We start from the raw sequence: 21,334 nt of genomic DNA, 5'->3' as shown, positions 1-21,334 counted from the left end.
CTCGCTTTTATAAATATTCACATAATTTTAGTTTTCGAGTTTTATACTTATTATAAGTAGAGAGTGTCCATTAAAATTCGTTCGTGAATTGTCAGGCGAACTTTACATAATATTTCAGATCTGTAAAAATCTTTTAAGAAATTCCAACTGAACATTTATTTACATTGATAAATGCCAATTCCGTAAAAGTATTCTGAAAAAATTAATTACTTCGAAAAATGCATTTTTACTGATTTTCCAATAGATAAATTTATCTTTTAAGATACACGAATAGTTTTCTAGTTCATGTTAAAGGAGTGAATACAAACATTTACATATATTTACATGATTCATTGGTTATTTAAAGCGAATTAGCGAATTAGGATTTAAATGAAGGAAAAAAAAAGAGAAGAAAATTACTGATTATTTACAGATATACTTTTGCAAATATGCCCAATAATTTTTGTTATATTTAATTATAAGATCAAAATGATAATCTACATTAATCTAAATTGAAGTAAAATAATAACTCATTAATTTTGCTTAAACCATTCGACATTGATGCGCCATAAATTTTCCATGCATATTTCCTTTTGACATTCAATGCTGCATTGGACTTGTACGTTCTATTCAATATTTTAGACTTCGATATATTTACTTTGTGAAATATTTAGATTATAAAACTGAGACGCTGCAATCGTGCACAGTCGCAAGTAAAAAAAATAAATAAATAAATAAAGAAAAAAAAGAAAAAAATGCACACGTTCATTTATTTTGGTGATTTAAGGATGCATCGATCAATTTTATCAAGTACACACAACTGACGTAATACTTCATCATACATGGGATTTCAATTACGCATTATGAAAAAGTCCCTTTTTTCAGTTATATCGACCAATGCTTTACCTAGTTATTTTTTTTTTAATGATTTTCTAAAATAAATTTATAAAATTCGGAAAAACATTTTTTGCTTATGCAAATTATCCAATGGATTGTAAATTCACTCAAGAGAGAAATAAAATGAAGTATTACGATGCCTATTAAAAATACTATTCAACTTTCACATTGATATTTCCTTTTAACACTAAAAAGTATTGTTTCCTTTGATACCGAATACCCTAGAATTTTATTTATATAAACAACTTATATTCTTCGTGAATCTCTATACTTTATTAATACTTGTTATATAGTATTATCATTTTTTATCTAATTGGAATCGTGCATTCAATTTTATATTCGAGCAGTCCTGTACTATGACTAACACCAATAATGACATTACAGAGAATAAATGAACAAGATTAACAAAATTTCATCCATAAACTTGATATAAGTTGAAAAACTTATATGCAATAAAGAAACAGAAATAACAATATAAAATGTTAAATCCAATGCTATTTTTTTGTTTTTGTTTTTGTTTTTATTTTTATATAATTTTATCATTTATTTATTTATTTATTTATTTATATATTTATATATTTATTTATTTATTTATTTATAATGACCTCGTAACGAACAAGCGCATCGACCAACATTGTCGAGTAATTCAATCTAGTTTAACAACTAATAATTAATGTGAATTTTTTCAGGGATGTGGAGGACGGCGAGGTACGTGTATATCCCGGCAAGTTGCAGGTGTCGGATGCCTTTTGTACAGTCCCGGTCACGGAATTAACGACGATCGCCGATCTCATTAAAGAAGCGATCGTGCACTTTCGGCTAGAGAACGACAATTGCGAAAATTATCGATGCAGCGAGATACTTTTGGATCGGGGAGGTAATCTTCTATTTTCGCAGCAATACGAGAGATAGTTGGTGCAGTTGGGTACTCAAGTTTTAAATAAACGAGTAAACAATAATTTACTCTCTGTTTATCGAAAGTTGATGAAGCGCAGTGAAAACTAAAAAATCACACATCGTTTTAATATCTTACGTCGCAGTATAATCAAAATTATTTCACATAATGCTAAATTACATTAGGCATAAGACATTTTTAATATTTAATCGATAATTTCATTTGCGCAAAATCGAGCGAGTACGGACTAGTCATTGCTCGTTAATCTTAAATATATTGATTATAAATTATTGTAAATTATCTTTATATCGAAAATGTATTACATAATTATCTAGCAGGCACGAATGTGGTTTTATGAATTTGTATGTGATGTTTTGGCGCTAGGAAAGGCAATTGCTCGTTTAAACGAGTCTCGTCAATACCGTGGAAATCGAAAACTCGCGCATAATTTAATAAGCCATTGGTGGATTGGGCCACTAATTTTTATAATTCATGTGCGATACGCACGCGTAGCTTAATTAGCTACCGAGCAGTTAATAATAATTGAGCAGGAGACTCGTGGCATCTGATAATTTTAAAACGCTACTCGTTATTATTCTAGTGACGGAACGAGTGCTAACGTGGGACGAGAGACCGCTGGAAATCGTTAAATTATTAGGCAAAGATTCTATTAGACAAATGGAGTTGATGCGGTTTTACCTTCAGCTGAAACAGGATCCGCACGGGCCGAATCTGGCGCTATTCGTCGGTAACCTGCCACCAGGTCTGTCCGAGCGCATGTACGAAAACTTGCTGATGGAGTTTTTGGGAAAAGGTACATAGAGCAACGATAACAATCATCATTGCAATTCATCATCGCGACTTTTTAATGACGAGGATTCTGTCTTGTATTTTTGTTTGTTTGTTTGTTTTTTTTTTTCTGTTTTATTTTCACGGATTTTGTGCATTGGTGTGAATTGCCTACGTTAGCTGCAGATGTACAGCCTGTCGATAAAGAAATAATGGCATTTTATCGATTATTCTGTTCGGAAACGATGGATAAAAAATAATTTAATTGTTCTAACAGGGCAATTGGTAATTTAATTGATTTTATAATTATACAGAGAACAGATTCTCTTCGATCGGTCCGATTTACTATGAATACGGTTCAATGGTCATAACTTACGAAGATTCCAACACAGCGGTACGAGCCCTCTACACCTTACGTGAATCCAAATACGAAGATAAGCATCTGCTAGGTAATTATTATCATTATATGTATATGTATAAATTCATTTATAATAAAAAAGATCCCTTATGATTAAAGATAATACTTGCTTTTTTTTCTTTTGTTTTGTCTTGTTTTTCATTAATTAGCATTAAATGTGCATAATAGACTCCGACACATATTATATGCATTCTCTTTGAAAGCGTGACTCTTTGTCAACGGTATAAATAAAATGCTCAAAAGTCTCAGAGTTAATGGAACTTTAAAGGTAAATAATTGTAAATTATGTAACTATTTTTATGTCGCTAAAGCAGTAAGTGAATAATAAATTGGCTTGCAATTAACAATGTAGCGACGAAACAATTGACAATCAATTCGACCAACCACATGATAAATTAGACTTTATCGCTGCAATAATGCACAGTCTAATGAGTTTTTTTTTTTTTTTTTTTTTTTTTTTTTTTTTTTTAGTGATGCTTCTACCCAGTATCGAGCCAAGTATGGTGCCGGCCGGTGTTCAGCCGTTGCTTGTTTTTGTAAATGTAAAGTCCGGTGGCTGCCAAGGACTTGACTTGATATCTAACTTTCGCAAACTCCTCAACCCTTATCAAGTCTTCGACTTGGACAACGGTGGACCCCTTCCCGGGTAAATTTCTATCTCTATACATTTAGATTCTGCGTGTAATAATTATGAATTACTTGAGGATTGCGCGATTAGCGAATGATGAACTGATATTGAAGTAAGTGCAAAAATCTAAGGCGGATCACTTTGAGTTAATTTTAATAATAATTTGAGTCACCACGTACGCGCGGAAAAATAATAAAAATAGCATTAGGACAACTAACTACCCGAAAATTTGTTGTCCGTCATATTATCGCTTATCAAGACTCTGCATTAACATATCGTAACTTTCAATTTGCGATGAAAATGAAAGAATACCGATTGAATATCGATCCATGTAGTGTCTTTGTTTAATAGACGTCGAGCGTTAATCTTCGATAAATCTTGGCTTTTACATTCATGTTTTCATCCACTTGCGGATTATCAAACCAGCGTACAAGTAAACACTACTTCATTTTTCGAGCAGTTGCGCGACAATGACAGCAGAGGCTATTGCGCAAGACTCTTTTATAGCGAGTGCGAAATAATAGTCGATTGAATGATCGATGATCGAGCCGATAATCGAGCCAAGTGAGTTTTCCTCTAAGAGTCAGCTTCGCGTTCGCTTCCAGGCTCTACGTCTTTCGGCACATAAAGAACTACAAGATCTTGGTGTGCGGCGGGGACGGAACCGTCGGCTGGGTACTACAGTGCTTGGACAACGTCGGCCAGGACAGCGAGTGCTCTTCGCCGGCGTGCGCCATCGTGCCGCTCGGGACGGGGAACGATCTTGCCCGGGTCCTCAGGTGGGGCTCCGGCTACACCGGCGGTGAGGATCCCTTGAACCTCCTTAGGGATGTCATCGATGCCGAGGAAATTAGGCTCGACAGGTGGACTGTCGTCTTTCACCCCGAGGAGAAGGAGGACAAGTCGCAGACACTCGTACCCAACAACGCGGGTCAGTTGACGCTCATTGGACGAAGGACCTTTATTATTAATTCTTGATTTCTTTCTGTTTTTTCTCTTTCTTGTTTTTTCTGTTTTTCTTTTTGTTATTATTGACAAAACGCCAGTTCACTTGCCGCGTTTATCATTACGGTTATATGTTGGTAAGTTAATTAAATAGAGGATTTGGGCTGGGGGCGATGATTATTCTAGTTATCATGAATTCAATGTAAAAATTAGCCGGCGGCATTATCATTCCTTTATCGGTCTAAGCTTAATTATAACCAATTGAGTTTTTGAGATTGAGATAAATAAATAGACAATAATCGAACTAGTGATCTTATTGATTGATCCTATTAGATCATAGAATAATCTTATCTGTTCGTCATAAATAATATTTACTAATACATAAGTAATAAAGGGCTTTGAAATGATTGATATTGCGATTCTCGCGCGTGCATCATTATTAAAAATCCAGCTTGTTCGCGCAAGCATAACATTAAGCCAATTTAATAAAAGTTGTAAGTCACTAAAGCCTAGGTACATTTAGCTTCGATGATGCGTGTACCCTGTAATTCCTAGTCGATTTATAATTGATTCGACCGCCAAAAATTGGCAATCCTCCCATCTTCAATGCTAAACGACAACTTGTATGTCTCATGCATCATCACGACGACTCTGCAGTCGCTGGATCGACTAGCGAGGACAATACGCAGATATTCGTGATGAACAACTACTTTGGGATCGGACTGGACGCGGCCCTTTGCCTGGATTTTCACAATGCACGCGAGGAGAATCCCAACAAGTTTAACAGTCGGCTGCACAACAAGAGCGTCTATGTGAAAATGGGTTTGCGCAAAATGGTTGGCCGCAAGCCCTGTAAGGATCTGCATAGAGAGATCAGGCTCGAGGTCGACGGAAAGGTTGTCGATCTACCCCAGGTCGAGGGCATCATCATTCTCAACATACTGAGGTATGCGTAGTGTCGATCCTTTGTATCACGAATGGCGCGCATTAATTGGTTCGACGATAACAAAAACACACACGCGCACGCACGCACACAAAAGGTATTTCATTAAAATTAGAATTTTGAGGCTCACAAACATTTGTAAATAGTAAAAGGTTCATGGTTAATACTTAGACTACTACCATCGAACGGATTTCGTAAAGTTAGAAGTTCGCGCCCATCACGATCGCTACATTTCAATGGCATAACATCGTTACGTTCCTATTGCAGTTGGGGTTCTGGAGCGAATCCATGGGGTCCGGAGAAAGAGGATCAGTTCAACAAGCCAAATCACTGGGACGGAATTTTGGAGGTCGTAGGCGTCACCGGTGTCATTCATCTTGGTCAAATACAATCGGGTTTTCGTAATGGAATGCGGATAGCTCAGGTTTACAACAATTTCTTGAATCCCCACATTTTATCATTGAGCGATCGTTTTCGGTTGTACTCGAGCCAATATTTTAGATATACGAGTCTCTTGAGAAGGCTTCAATTTCTTTTTAATCATAATTTGGACGCGTACCGTAGCGCGACGTATCTAATAATGTTTTTTGAACTTTATAAAAATGAAGTCAATGATTGTGGTTAAATGATTCTTTTTTTTCCTCTTTTTTTTTTTATTATTGTTTTTTTTTGTTTTTAAATTTATATTTTATTCAAAATCTTAAAACTGTGTATTCTGTTTGTATTGATAGATATTAGTAGTTGCACCGCGGTCAACCACATATTCTCAAAATGTTATTTCAATTATTACGTTAATAAAGTATTTACATAGGCGAACCATATTCTTGAAGATTTTTCTAATATCTGCATTGGAATTATCATTTGCTTTTCTTGTCGGTTTGTTTTGCTCTGTTGATATATATATATATATATATATAAATATATTTACTCTTAAATATTATCGTTTGAGTTGGACAGGAAATAATTCATCATATAATGTTGTTAATTTTAATGCACCAGGGCGGTCATATAAAGATCCACTTGCACTCGGACATTCCGGTACAAGTGGATGGTGAGCCGTGGCTTCAAAGTCCAGGGGACGTTGTTGTACTGAGATCGGCATTGAAGGTAAATGCAATTACGAAATATCTGTAACGTCGCTTACTTTTGATTCTATCGTCTCACATAATAAGACGTCGCTCGTACATCAAAAACGACTACGAAGATAATTTCTCGATACGTTGGTTCTCGACAATACATAGTAATGAAAAATAAATTAACGAGCGAACGCATCAGTATTTAGAGATCAATAAAGAAGATAATTTTATTTCAAATTACCAATAATTATCATCTAACGCGTATCAATTATTAAATGCACGAAATATTAAAAAAATGTAATAAAGAAAGAAGAAAAAAAAAGACGCGAATGATAAAATCAATACATATTTGATGTAGTTTCTATTACTTATCTAATAGTCTTTTAAACGATAATAAACTTATAACAAATACGTAAAGAGATGAATGTTAAGTTAACAATGAAAAATTAATGTATTAATGAGATTGATTATATCAAAAGGGAGAGATGTGATCAGATATTTTTTTTTTCATTTAAATGTGGCACGTTAAAATTTTTGTCAGAGGCATCCTATATATCTATATATGTTAATCCTAGTAGAACATCTATCTGTCTCCCTCTTTTATTCTTATATTTATTGTTTCCATTCGTCATTCCTCATTTCGTTTATGTTTTTTGCCACACATCTCTCGTTTTCTTCTCATTTTTCTTTTGTCTACCATTGTCGTAATGCGCCTATCGCATTATCTACAACTTCTGTTCCTTAAATCTTTCCAACATCCCTCCCCTCATCCCTCGTCAATTTAACATAAGCAAGCATACTGCTTGTAAAATAAATAAATATGTTAATAATTGGAATTGCGCTAAAATTTTGTGACCAATCGGTCATTAAATTATATATGTATATATATAATTTTTGGATTATATAATGTTTGGAACTGCCATGGAAATAATCCTTGTTTTACGTTACGTTTTATATGCAAAATATTTATATTAAGTTTTTACCTAAGTTATTGCATCAAAAAGCAATTAATTAATAACAATGATCATTTACATAATAAAAGAATACTATTGGTAGTTTTAAATGTCTATCGATATCATTGAAAAGGTACTTGATTTAAAAATTCTTTCAATTAATTATCACAAAATCCAATCAAAGTTTATCCTTACATTATATTTCTACTCTTACTATATTCGTATATCTTATTTAATAATTCAACAATAAAATCTGTAATTATTATACTCAAAGTATTACGCGATCAAATATATTTCACGTAAATGTTACCTTCGCGTGAAATATGCTTTCTCATTTATAATACTTGCAATTATGTGAAGTATCTACTGTTTCATACCCAAATTGTTATTCATACTAAATCAATAAAATGGAAAAAGACGTATGCTTGTGAAGGGATGTTGAAACCCGACCAAAATGCACAACCTTGTTTACCCTCCTGTTCATGTTTTTTGTCTCTACTAATGAAATCTTCCTTGTGTGTTCATTTATTCACTTCAGGCGACCATGTTGAAGAAAAATAAGATCAAGCGTCGAAATACCGAACCGTCGATCCAACCCGTAAACGGGGTGGGGGGCAAGAGTACGGATGATTAGATAGGAGTGTAAGCCTCGATAGCAATGGCGATGGCAATGGCAATTTAACTGCCACCCGCTACTTTGTCCATCGATTTTATACGATATCCAAATGAAACGCACGCGCTCTTACGCACAGACGCACAAACATACGCACATACGCGCGCGCACACGCACGCACACACATAAAATACAGAGTGGAAGAGTGATGGGGGTGGGGATGGGGGTGAGTGACGAGAGAGAGAGAGAGAGAGATAAAGAGAGAGAGAGAGAGAGAGAGAGAGAGAGAGAGAGAGAGAGAGAGAGAGAGAGATCACAAGAGAGTATGCGTAGGATGAGTTTTTCTGTGAATTTTCATGGAGACCGATCGTTGCAGATTGGTCGAGCGAGAGGACACAGTTAGCGCACGGCGAAACGGTTTTCCGTTAATGCGACGAAGCGCTTCCGATCGATGCCAATAATTGAGCGCAACGAGTTGTATGCGCCATGCAGCTTAATTATCTCCGAGAGTACAAAATACGATTACGTTTTTAGGATATAAAGCAATGAGCTTTGTCGCGCTACGGCTCAAAATTATTTCGCTGCACGGCGCAACTTCGACTTTTTTTATTCCTTTTTTCTTTTTGGTTTGTTTGTTGTTGTTGCTTTTTTCGTGCACGGAGCTTGGCGAGATATTGTGCTCGATTCTCCCACTATGTGAACGTCAGTACTCTATTGGAACGAGTATTATTGTCTTCGATCACGTTCACGAGGAATACAAGGCGCTTAATGACGTTTTTTCTTACGACATTATGCTGTCTCTTACTCTCACTTTCTTTATCTCTCTCACTCTCGCTCCCTGCTCCTCTATCTACTGCTGCTGCTGCTGCTGCTGCTGCTGCTGCTACAAAATCTTTTCTCTCAACACAGAAACGACTCTTCTTCTCTGCTTTATTCTCTCTTTTTAGTCATTTTTATTTATTTAATGTTTTTAATACATTACTTTCTCATCCACTTTGTATATCTCTGATTGTCAATATCTAATTATATATTTGCTTATATATTATTTTTCTTTATCTCAATTTGCCAAGTGCCTGCTAGCTATTACACTCCAAATTCGATGAACAATATTGGAGTTTGCTTGCATTTGTTTGTCGATAAAGTGTGAAAAAAGAAATATGCAATTTTATACATTTCAATTTCATTCTAATGCGCCAAATAACTAAAGCTGTGTACAAACAATTTACAAACTATAAATTGGCTTAACATTAATCATTCATCGATACAATTTATAAAATAAATATTTTTCCTTATCAAATAAGCATACCTAGCCAATTACATGAGAAACATTTCCATAAATTCGTATTTATAAAGCAAGCAAATTTCATGGTCGAAATCGTTTATTGTAAAGCCTCCTTCGAATCAACGTATTTTAAAATTATTACAATGTCTCATCGTGAATTTGCAGGATATCCTTATTCGGTGCATAATTATTAGATAATAAAACTGTCTAAGATTATGAATTTTATTCACAAATAAACTATCGAGATACCCTTGACAATTGTAGCGAGGCGAAAACTCTTTACGATTCGGTCACTTAGATAAATTAAACTTGTGTAAATTAAATACATACACTATTATATAGTCGAAGGACGATGGATTTCCTCTTTTTGACAATCATGTATGATAATTTATTTTTACAGAAATATAAAATATTTTCAAATGGGATTCTATGAAAATATAATATTATTATATATAATGTAGTTGATGCTTGTGCGGTTAAACTTCGCCTAGAGAATATATTTATAATATCTCGATTAAAACTATTACAATAAATAAAGCGCTGAAGTGATGTATTATATTTAAGTAAATTGCGATTACTAGCAAACGAAAGGATGTTAATTAATATTAGTAATTATGTAATTTTGGAGCATCTTTCTAAAGTGACCGAGTTAAAGGATTTTGCATTTGAGAAAAAAATTTACAAACAAGAAAACATTAGTTTTATTAACTGGTAAAAAATCTTTTTCCAATTGCTAAAAACTTAATATAAATCGTAGTATCAATAACAACAACAACAAAAACAAAAACAATAACAATAACAATGATAATAATAATAACAATGATAATAATAATAATAATAATAACAACAACAACAACAACAACAACAACAACAACAATAATAATAATAATAATAATTCTATTATTATTAGTACTATTACTGAAATTTATATTACATGTATTAGAATTCGGCACATATTATCTGAATTTATTTATATAAAGGAATTTCACATTGTAAATAATTTTCATTCCGCGGCGCAACAATTAGAAGTTTTCACATATTAAAGATAATTTAGCGTGTAATAAAAGTCTCGATAAAATGCCGTTCAGTCGTTAATGAAATACAATTTATTATTTCTGTAGCTTATAAAAGTACTTAAAATTGAGCTGAATTTTATATTATTATCAGCAATATCATCATTTTACTTCTTAAAAAATCTTTAAAAATTTGACGGCTTACTGTTATTCTAGAATATCGTATAATACAACATAATGTATGCAAATCTAGAAATTTATAAATATAAAATATTTCTAATGTAGGTTAGATTCTTCAAATTCCTACTGATTCTTTCAGATGAACATATATCGTTGTAAAGTGAACTTTGACCGTTAAAATCTAAGCAAAATATAAACAACGAAATAGATAGAAAATTTGTATTTCTTTAATAATATAAACGATTTTTTTTTAATTTGTTCAGTAATAAAAAATTTCGAATTTTATTTTTTGTCGATTACGTTGAAGTTCACTTCAATTAGTCCAAATAATCTTCGCGCGATTCAATTCGTTACTTTATTCTTGAAGTAACTATTTTTATCGTATAATCTTTTTATTATCATTTTCGACATTTGTAGTATTAAATAATTTGAGGCTTGCAATAGTATGTCCTTTAAAATTCTTAGGGAACTGCCGATAGATTTTCTATGCTTTATTTACTATATACAAGGCTTCAATATAAAATGGCTATTTGCTTATATACCCGTTATATTAAACATATCAGGGCAGAGGAAGGAAAATGATGTACTTCAAAATAATAAACTGCCGCATGTCGTATTTATATATTGACACACTGACACTCGTTCATTTTATTATTTTTTATTTATTCACGCTTTTATTACACTGCCCCGTGATTTTATTCCTACCAAATCATAGTCTTCCCATAATGGCGAGTCCCCCAATGGTTTTTTACTCTCTCTCTCTCTCTCTCTCTCTCTCTCTCTCTCTCTCTCTCTTACTCTTCCTCTCACGTTGTTTCAATTTCTCTATTTTTATATATCTTTATATCTATCAATTTCTTGCATCTTATCTTCTAAATGACTATTCAAATCAACAATCTATTTGCAGAGTAGAAGTAGTAGAAGTAATAGTAGTAGTAGTAGTAGTAGTAGTAGTAGTAGTAGTAGTAGTAGTAGTAGTAGTAGTAGTAGTAGTAGTAGTAGTAGTAGTAGTAGTAGTAGTAGTAGTAGTAGTAGTAGTAGTAGTAGTAGTAGTAGTAGTAGTAGTAGTAGTAGTAGTAGTAGTAGTAGTAGTAGTAGAGGATTACTATTCTATATTTAATTAGCCTGGCGTACAAATTGCTTTCTCGCACTTGATAATTTATTTCTTCTTTCAACTGAAAAAATATTATTAACAAGTAAATTTCTATTATGTAAATAGATGTAAGAATAAATACGTTATTTTTATTAAAAAAAAAAAATTATTTTAAGCAATTGTATGATTTTCTTTGAAGTAATATTATATATTTTCAAAGAGAATGTATAAAAATAAAAAAACAAAACATTGTACTGAAAAAGAATTATTTTTGCAAGTGCACTTTGTAGATTAATTATTTATTCACTGCGTAGTATTTTTATGTACATTTAATTTTGCTGTCTTTTTTTATCTACTTTGATATCATGTACTCGCGTAGACTATAAAGTATAGCGTTATCAGATAAATATATTAATAATAGTATTGTTATCATTGATAATATTTTTGTTTGTCTTTTATAATTTTTGTGTCTGCCCGGCCTCTTTATTTGCGCTCGATGGTATATTTAAATTAACGAGCTTAACTTCATTTTATTGTCATTTTTTAATTTTTTTCTTTTTATCTAAATACTCACTTAAGAACAATCAGTGCATTGTAGCAAAATGAATAAATCTATTACAATTTTAAATAATACGATGTATACATAGCATTTAATTTCTTATACATGCATATACATACACACACGCGCGCGCGCGCGCGCACACGCACACACATATATATATATATATATATATATATGTGTGTGTGTGTGTGTGTGTGTGTGTGGGTTTGTACGTATGTATGTATAAATAAACAATTCTGAATTTTATATTGTTGTATAATATATTATAATTTATATTCAAAAATTTATACCTGTTATAAAATACCCTACTTTATACGTTTTAAAGTTAATTAATAAATGTAAAATACAAGATTTCTAATTATTCTTTAGTGATTATTCATAAGGTGCAAAATTTGTATGCTTATTCTTTCTTGAAATTTCTTTATAAAAATATTTTTTATTTTATAAATTGCAAATATGCTGTATTACTTGAGCAGTATTGAATACAAGAAATTAATAAGAAGTTTATTCTATGGCTCCCTGTCTATATGCTTCCGACAAACGAAACAGAACTTTAGTGCAATTAATTTTTTAATTTTATATATAACATTGTATAAGATTTTTTCATTTCTTAGTAAGTTTTAATTGCTATTTAAATGAAGAAATTTAAACAAAATTTATCCTGCTACAATTGAAAAGTCTATGAAATATTAAAAATTACAGTGTAACAATGTAGAAGACAGTGCATTCATAATGATTTAGAAAGAAATTTTTTTAATGAAAAAAAAAAAAAAACATTGTACTCTGAGTTTCGCAAGCTGTAGTTTAACAATTAAATTACTATTTGATGTCAAATACTTTCATTGCGTTCGAACTATAATGTTAAAATATGCACCCCCTTATTTTAAAAGTTAATTTATTAACAAAAAGTACGTAAGAAAAAGTCATTGAAATGAAAAGTTCAAGGACTTGAAAGCATGAAATAAAGGACGTGCAACTTGCCAAAGAAGTCCTCGTGCTCGCTCAAAGCAACTCCCCGCACTTGCGAATAAGGTTGGAGCTCTTAAAAGTATAGGAACCGCGTGTCCTTAGTTCGAGCGCAGTGTCGGGATCTCGTTCGTTTGTCGGTGCCAAAGTGGCCAGGATCTGATGGACCCCGTGTGTGTTGTTGTTGTGTTGTGCGGCTGGGGCGCGCCCAGGCGACGATGCTGAGGAAGCCCAAGAGCAAATGACGAAGGAATACGGAGTCGAGCGGCACACAGCTCTCGCTCCAGGCAGCCGGGGTCACCCCCGCCACTACGACGACGATACCGGCGTCAACGGCGACGGCGATTAGCGACCCGGACCCGGACGACCTGTGAAAGCACCGATCGACTCCGTCGGACGATACCAAGATCCAGACGAGGAAGCGTACGCGAGAGAAATTGTGCGAGTCGTTATAGTCAACCGATTTGACGTACGACGCCTGACCATCCTCACTCGTATCACCTTTATTTTTGGCTTCTCGTGCCCCCCCCCCTCTATCTCTCTCTCCCTTTAACTTTCTCATGTCGCGCTTTTTATTACATGGCGAAATTTGTAATTATGATTTATATTGAATGCACTCACCGACGCGATGAAATATTTGCGTGGCGATTGATTTAAAAGCGTCGTTTCGACTGTACTTATTGATATAACTTGAGATAATATTGAAATCCAGACTAGACTTTTGAAGCAAATAAAACTGTTATCCTATGAATTAAAAGAATTATTAACAGAGCCGCAGTTTTTAAATGAATAAAAATTATTTATTAGTACCTAAATATCACAGCTGAAGCTTCCTAATCTAAGCTTATGTAAAAGAGCATAATTGCCAGAGTCGAGGGACTGAACTACACATAAAGACAAACAGATAGAGAGAGAGAGAGAGATAGAGATTGAGAGAGAGAGAGAGAGAGAGAGAGAGAGAGAGATTTAGAAATTAAGCGCTAAAATACAGCAAAGAAAATAGCAAATGAAAAATTACCGTAACGATAATGATTCATCTTCTTTCTTTTCCGGCACACATTAAAAAACACAACACAGAATTAAGAGAACAAACACACACACACACGCACACACACACACACACACGACACTTTTACATTGGTCGTAAAAATAGCGGAGTATTGTTCTCTAATAAGCCTTTTTATTGAAACGCCCGAGCGCAAGAGGATAAAACTTGGAAAGTGAATCCTCGTTAATAAGTAAAACAGAAAGAGCCAAAGCAGTATAATAGAGTGTAAAAAAAAAATGTAACGACGACACTGAGTGATCTCATTTTATTTTTCTAAAAATTATCTTAATACGATTCAAGCAAAATTACAAACGAGAAAACTGCTACTACAACCAAATATTTATTTCAGTATTATAAGTAAAATAATGTAAAAGAAACAGGTCGCAATTACAAATACACTTATATTTGAAATCCATTACGTAATGCGGGCGTATACCTGCAGTCGGAAAAATTAAAAAATCCCCAGCGTTTTATGCGAATGTATTATATTAATTTACTACGGATTTGCGTTTTCTTTTAGTATCCAGTTTCATTGTATACTAATCGATCACCTCAACATACAAAACATGTGAATTTTTAAAATAAGCTAGAAATGCTATTTTTTTAACGAATCATTCCTTTTCAATTGAAAGCAAAAAAAAAAAAATGTTAAATAAATCTCAAACTATATTAATTTAAGTTATAGGATGATGTTAAAAATAATTTTTTAACTATTATTTATCGATGTTCTGTTGACAAGTACAACAAATCGTTAAATTCAGTGAAATAATTTATATTTTTATTAAAACAATTTTTAAATATTAATTAAACATCAATAAATACTGTAAATTCTGTATGAAAATTAGAAAATCCTCGTTATATTATTCAAATTTGATATATTACATTTAAAAAATATAATGCTGTTCAACTATTTTAATTTTTCTTTTGTGCACGAATAAAAATAATGTTAAGAAGGACTTCATAGCAAAATCAAATATTACCTATACAAAAGTAACAAAACTAACTAGTAATCTTCAGTTTGCGATCACGTGTATACGTACAGTAAATTTTAAAATATCGCTTGAATTATCCCTAAAGTTTTTGTAGTATCAATAATTCACAGGGAATACGCCACGTTTTTTAATAAATAGAAGAATTATATTAATATAGATGATAAATTTTTAGTTCTGTTTTTCTAAGGGGACAAGACAGTCATTTTATCGAAGAAAAGTTTTATTCTTGAAACTGATAATTAAATAAAACAATTTTTATGTGAAAAATAATCTATACGCAATCTTGGACATAATGTTATATGTTATATGTATAATATTATGTATTACGGTCTCTTTCGTGTTATAGAAATTATTTGTCATTTTAAAATTGAAAAAAAGAAAATTTTTGTCCATTTCTTATTAGACAGGTAAATTGGTCGCGCGATGCTAACTGTTAACCTATTTATGGTAAACGGGCTCTAAAAACTTGTATTTTTATCATTTTTTTTAAATATATATTTGTCTACGAGATTTTAAGATTTTGCCATTTACTATTTGCACAAAACAATACATAAATCAGAAATTTTCGATACTTTTTACGGTTAATGAGAGCCACCGTTTACAAAAGCGAACAAAGTTTCAGTTAACAAGGATTGAGATTATAGATCGCGGCTTTGCTTTGTCTGCTAGCGGATTAGCAACTTAATAAATTTCAACATTTAGTTCAACGCTATTATTATACGTCGAAGAAATTTCCTTTTCAAAGATAGAATGGTGAAAACACGACTTTCACAATTGTCCCCTTACATATTCTAGCTCTTGTTGTCTTGATGTTAACAAGACACAATCTTCATTCAAATTATACATATGTCTGGGCATTAAAAAAAAAAAAAAAAAAAAAAAACTAAAAACAAAAAAAAAATAAAAATAAAAATAGAGACACGAATACAATTAAAAGCACAAATGATGCACTATAAAAATAAAGAAATACGACATTGATAACAAAAAATTTTAAATATTAAACTTAAATGAATGAAAATTAAGTAACGTAAAGAAATATAATATTATAGGATTTGCTTATCGTGATTGCGCGAGTCGTAAAGCACGATGTAAAATTATGAAAGATAGTTACGGCGATAGGTGTAGACGAAAAACAAAAAAAAAAAACAAAAAAAAGAAAAAAGAAAAAAGAAAAGAATAAAAAGAAGAGATTCAGATACGTATAAAGAAAAGGAAAATATGTCAGACCGATTGTTATTATTACATTATTCTATGAAATATTTACTATTAAATAGAGGGAGTATATTTATACTAATATAGACACTCACGTACAATATGCGATCGTTTATTATTGTTTTTCTTCATTTTGTTTTTCGTGTGCGCGTATTTTGGTAGGAATACGATTCACTACTAACGAGATATTGAAAATAAAAATTTCCATACAGCGCGCACAAAAATACGAATCGAGTCCGTTTATTTCCGAACACTAATACATTATTCCGACTGCCGGGCAGTGCGGACCTGTTCAAAAAAGGGAAAAAGTAAAACGGACGATGATTACGGAAACGATTGAGAAAATCGAAAAAAATTAATCTGGTACAAAGAATGCAAAGTTACGTGCGCCAACTCCTCCTTTCAATCACATTAGTCGTCAATTAGACTATTGTACGCATTCAGCGATAAAAGGAAGGCACTGATTAATGCAAACAATTAAATTAATATATTGCAATTGAATGAGAAGGGGGAGAAAAAGAAGACGTAAAGAAACGTAAAACATTGGGTATCATATTGACATAGCTTAGTTCTCCAAGCGAAAAAGTTTAATTTGCTGTTTCAGTCGGCACTATTGATCGACGCGTTCCAGCGATCCGTCAGTTATAAAGACCGAGACAGCGTTATTATTTATGGAATATCCGCGAGCCTGAAAGGTTCGCTCGAGAGCCTCGACAAATGTACGCATAGGCCGATTCTAACACAACGATGCGAAATCCAAAGAGACGCTGAGTGCAAGGAAAAGCGCATAAGAGAATTGGGTAGCGCAAATGCTCCAATAGCTCACGAAGCTATCGCCAATGGCGTGGAAATTCTGACCATTTTCGGATGCTGCGCGTGTATTGGTCGATTTCTAGGACCGCAGGCGATCCGCGACTAAGTGCGTTAATCGAGTCGAGAGCGAAGAAGCTTGCGATCGTCTGAACGTCGAGGCATAATGAGAAAAATTGGGTTCGCCGAGGCCGTTACGAGTGCCAAACACAGATGTACATAATATAATGATAATGACAGTAGAACGTAATATTGTTGAAGGAAGAACGGTCGGTTACGATGGAAGGATCGAAAATAATCGCTCTTTTGTTACCGACGGGCCTCTGGCTTTTGGCTGCGCCTGCGTTAACTTTTTCATTCGGCTGGAATAAATTTTCCGCACGGCATTAAATTACCGCTTCTTTCTCCGACGCGTGAAATTTTCGGGGAAAGACCGAGCGCCCTAGCGGATTTTCTCGTTATTATCATAATCTAAATAAACGAAATGGAATTAAGCCTTTGTAATATACCATTCCAATTGCTGGCTCGTCAACATTAATTTCACAACGATACTCTCATTACTATCGATTCCTCCTCAAGCGAGATTTATCTTTTTTTTTTTTCATTCAAATTAAGAGTTACTTCGAGTCAAACGAAAAGTGAAAAGTACATTCCACTGGGATTGTTACGATTCTACACAAGCAGTACTTCATAATGAATAAAGTATTGCTTTTATTCGCAATGACAATGTTGCCGAACCATAAAGCATTCGATTTCACGATATAGATAATGATAATAACGAAGGAAAAGTGGAAGGTTCCCTCTTGTCGCGCGAATCTCTCTCGTCGATTCTGTCGTAAATTTCTCATTCGACAATTCCCAATGTCTCAAGGATATGTCTTTTTGAGAGAGAGAAAGAGAGAGAGAGAGAGAGAGAGAGAGAGAGAATAAAAGATAAAAGATAGGAGAAACCCGATAATGATTAATTCTAGTGTATACACAGTCACAGTCACCCTCCCCAAGAGTAACTCCAAATAAGCCAAAAAATGCGAGGTGTTTGTGAATCGAAAGTAGTGCAATACATGCAAAAACTTGTATAAACTGTCTAAGGTTAATATTAAGAATATACGCATGCACAGGATGAATTCTCACAATGAAAAGAGAAAAGAAAGAGTTACGTTCGCTCGCCATGACATAAATATAACTACGAAACAATTAATAATACACAAAGGAGGCATGCTTTACACACATACGGGCGAGCGTGCTCACGCACATACACGACGACGACGACGACGAAACGTATACGAACGCGCCCAACAAAACCACACAATGAATCGCGAAATTTACAAAAATAAAGCGTAAGGAGAAGAAGTACGTAGTGCGCTTACGTGCACAGGAGCGCGGAAATTCGAAGGAGCAATGTTATAGGGTCCGGGTCGTGAATCGGCTAATGGAGAAGAGATGCGGGTGAAGGAAAATTGTCGTTAGCCGAGCGACCCGGGTACGGAGAAACGCTTGGGAAGATGAATATAAGGAAGCAAAATGTGCGGTAGGCAAAAGGAAACGGGGAGGTAGAGAATGAGCGAGGAAAGCACGGGAGACCGACATGTCCGGATCATTGATCGGCTCTCCCGATTACGAATTTGCCGCCGATGTTTAGGGCTCAGCCATTCAGGCTCGCACATCCGGTGACTCGACGTAGCCTGGACGGCACTACATTGTCGGTAGATTCCCGACGAGGACAAATGCATAAGCAAATCGACGAATGAATAGGGCAAAGAGAAACCGAAAATCGAATATAAATAAAAAAATAATAATAAAATAAATAAAAAAAAACAAATAAAACGAAATGAAAAAAAAATTAACAAAAAAAAAAAAAACAGAAGGAAATCAGTCGAGTTGCGCAGGGGTGGCGAACACACAAAAAAAGTTTGTTATTCTGACCAAGCTGTAATACTGTAATAATATTGCTGTTGCATAAAGGATAGACGAAATCATAAGCTATGAACAATCTACGTATAATAAATAAATGTATGTGCTATAATATTATCATTCTTACCTTCTCCCAGCTCTCCTCTCGCCCGATTCCTTTTATGATATTTTCCTGGCTACGTGTCTATAATATAAGCTCATATTGTTATTTCCCCTCTCCTCGGTAAAACTGCCGAGTAAGAATGCATTGTGGCGGGTAAAGTTTTTTTTTTCTTCTACATTAATTTTATCTCATCAATGTTCATGTTTTTTACGTTAATAACAATAGCGTCGAGATTAAAATATTGCTTTTCCGAACAAATTTTATTATTTTTATCACGTATTATCTACATCTGTACATATAAACACTACATTTTTTTTTTTTTTTTTTTTTTAATTAATTTAATTAATAATTTACGAATAAGCTGTTCTGGCGTAGTATTTAACCGCGATAAATAAATTTGCAAAATACGATTTTATTGAAATTAAACGGCAGTGTAAACCGCTTCTTTTAACATCGATGGAATTATTAATTGTGTAATTTATTAATTTATAATTATACATGAGAAGAAATTTTTAACACCTACCGGAAATAACAGAATTTTTCGTCGATCTACAATTTAGCTTTTAATCGTCAAAATTTCTTTATACCACAAATGAAACTAAAAAAAAAAAGTTAAATTATTACCGTGTAATCTTAATTTCTATAAAAATTTAATATAATATTGTCACACTAAAATGTAAGCCAAATTAAATTCTTCCCAATTCATTTATTATTCAAGCGAAATTAAATTTCATAAAACAATTAGTAAAGTAAATTGTTATAAGTTTTATCGTTATACGTAGAACTTTTCTGGGCGTACGAAATTCACTATAATGAATAATCATTATAATTACTATTATAAATTAAATATTATTTTTATTTATGTCATTTTCATTAGACTTCAATTTTAAAATATAATTTTGAAATATGGTAAAAAATATTCGTATGCTAAATGTAAAATTTTACATATTTAGAGTTATTATTGTTATTATCATTAATATTATTATTGCTATTATGCAAAACATTATAAAATACGTTGGTGTAAAAGTATTATAAATACATAATATAATAGCAGTAATTTATTTAAATCAATATTATAATATTTCTATAGCTGAATAAAAACTTCTCTCAATAGATACAAAAATCTTTGCTGTTATATCTATTTTAATGCCTAAAAGAATCACGTTAAAGGCAATTATATTAAGAATTCACGAGATAATTGGAGAATTACGAATGTAAGTATACACTCATGTTTATATGAATAGATATATATGCATAATATTTGCTTATACATTTGTGTATGTACGTACGAGCATACATACTTGCATAAGCATATACATGCATTGATACGCATAATGCAGGAAAGAAAAATAATATAAATAGTAATATTTAAGTTTTTTTAATAGTAATAGATAATATAAATTCCACCTTAAAACTCTAATTGCTCCGAGTCCTGTAATAATTAATTTCTTTTATCAAAATATTAATTATATGTTTAATTTCATAATTACGCATGAAAACATATTGTTACGCATGATATGTGAATTATAATTGCTCTATTTGTTTATTAGTGATATTACAAAAAATGTATATAAAAATTATAGTTGATTATGACATTCCATATAATATTTATCAATATTCTTATGATAAAGCGCACATACACCCACATACAAGCGCGCGCGCGCGCACACACACAAATTATTGTAAAATGGAGAATTTAAAAAAGGTAAAATAATATGCATTAATCTTAATGACGTATATCACATATATTATGCTGTGGTAATCATCTGGTATCTTTCTTCTTTTTACGTTTTTTATTTTACTACGAAAAATAGTTCCAAATGTCAATGTATAATGAAAAGTGTTAAAACTATGGTACTAATATGTTTCTCGGGCAAGCTTAAATATAATTATATTATTTACATTATTTAAATATCTATGACAATTATGGTAAATCATGATTCATTTATACTTAAATATAACATTTCTGAATTTTAATAAAATATTAATAACATCATAGAAAAATACAGTCAATGCAATATTATAG

The 21,334-nt window shown here is 32.6% G+C and overlaps 1 protein-coding gene across 1 annotated transcript in view; it reads left to right on the top strand.

Annotated features, from left to right (window-relative positions):
- Positions 1-8,315, top strand: part of LOC105367522 (diacylglycerol kinase theta) — a 53,570-nt gene extending 45,255 nt beyond the window's left edge. The window contains exons 10-18 of the mRNA XM_011506264.1: positions 1,566-1,753; positions 2,373-2,585; positions 2,875-3,009; positions 3,450-3,624; positions 4,212-4,537; positions 5,209-5,497; positions 5,762-5,918; positions 6,494-6,601; positions 8,062-8,315. Of these exons, the coding sequence (XP_011504566.1) occupies positions 1,566-1,753; positions 2,373-2,585; positions 2,875-3,009; positions 3,450-3,624; positions 4,212-4,537; positions 5,209-5,497; positions 5,762-5,918; positions 6,494-6,601; positions 8,062-8,157 (1,687 nt within the window). The 3' untranslated portion in view covers positions 8,158-8,315. The remainder of the gene's footprint in view (positions 1-1,565; positions 1,754-2,372; positions 2,586-2,874; positions 3,010-3,449; positions 3,625-4,211; positions 4,538-5,208; positions 5,498-5,761; positions 5,919-6,493; positions 6,602-8,061) is intronic.
- Positions 8,316-21,334: the final 13,019 nt, after the last annotated feature.

The sequence above is a fragment of the Ceratosolen solmsi genome, unplaced genomic scaffold (assembly GCF_000503995.2).
Source record: "Ceratosolen solmsi marchali unplaced genomic scaffold, CerSol_1.0 scaffold7, whole genome shotgun sequence".
NCBI classification, from domain to species: Eukaryota; Metazoa; Arthropoda; class Insecta; order Hymenoptera; family Agaonidae; genus Ceratosolen; species Ceratosolen solmsi.
This window is presented reverse-complemented; position numbering and strand designations above follow the sequence as displayed.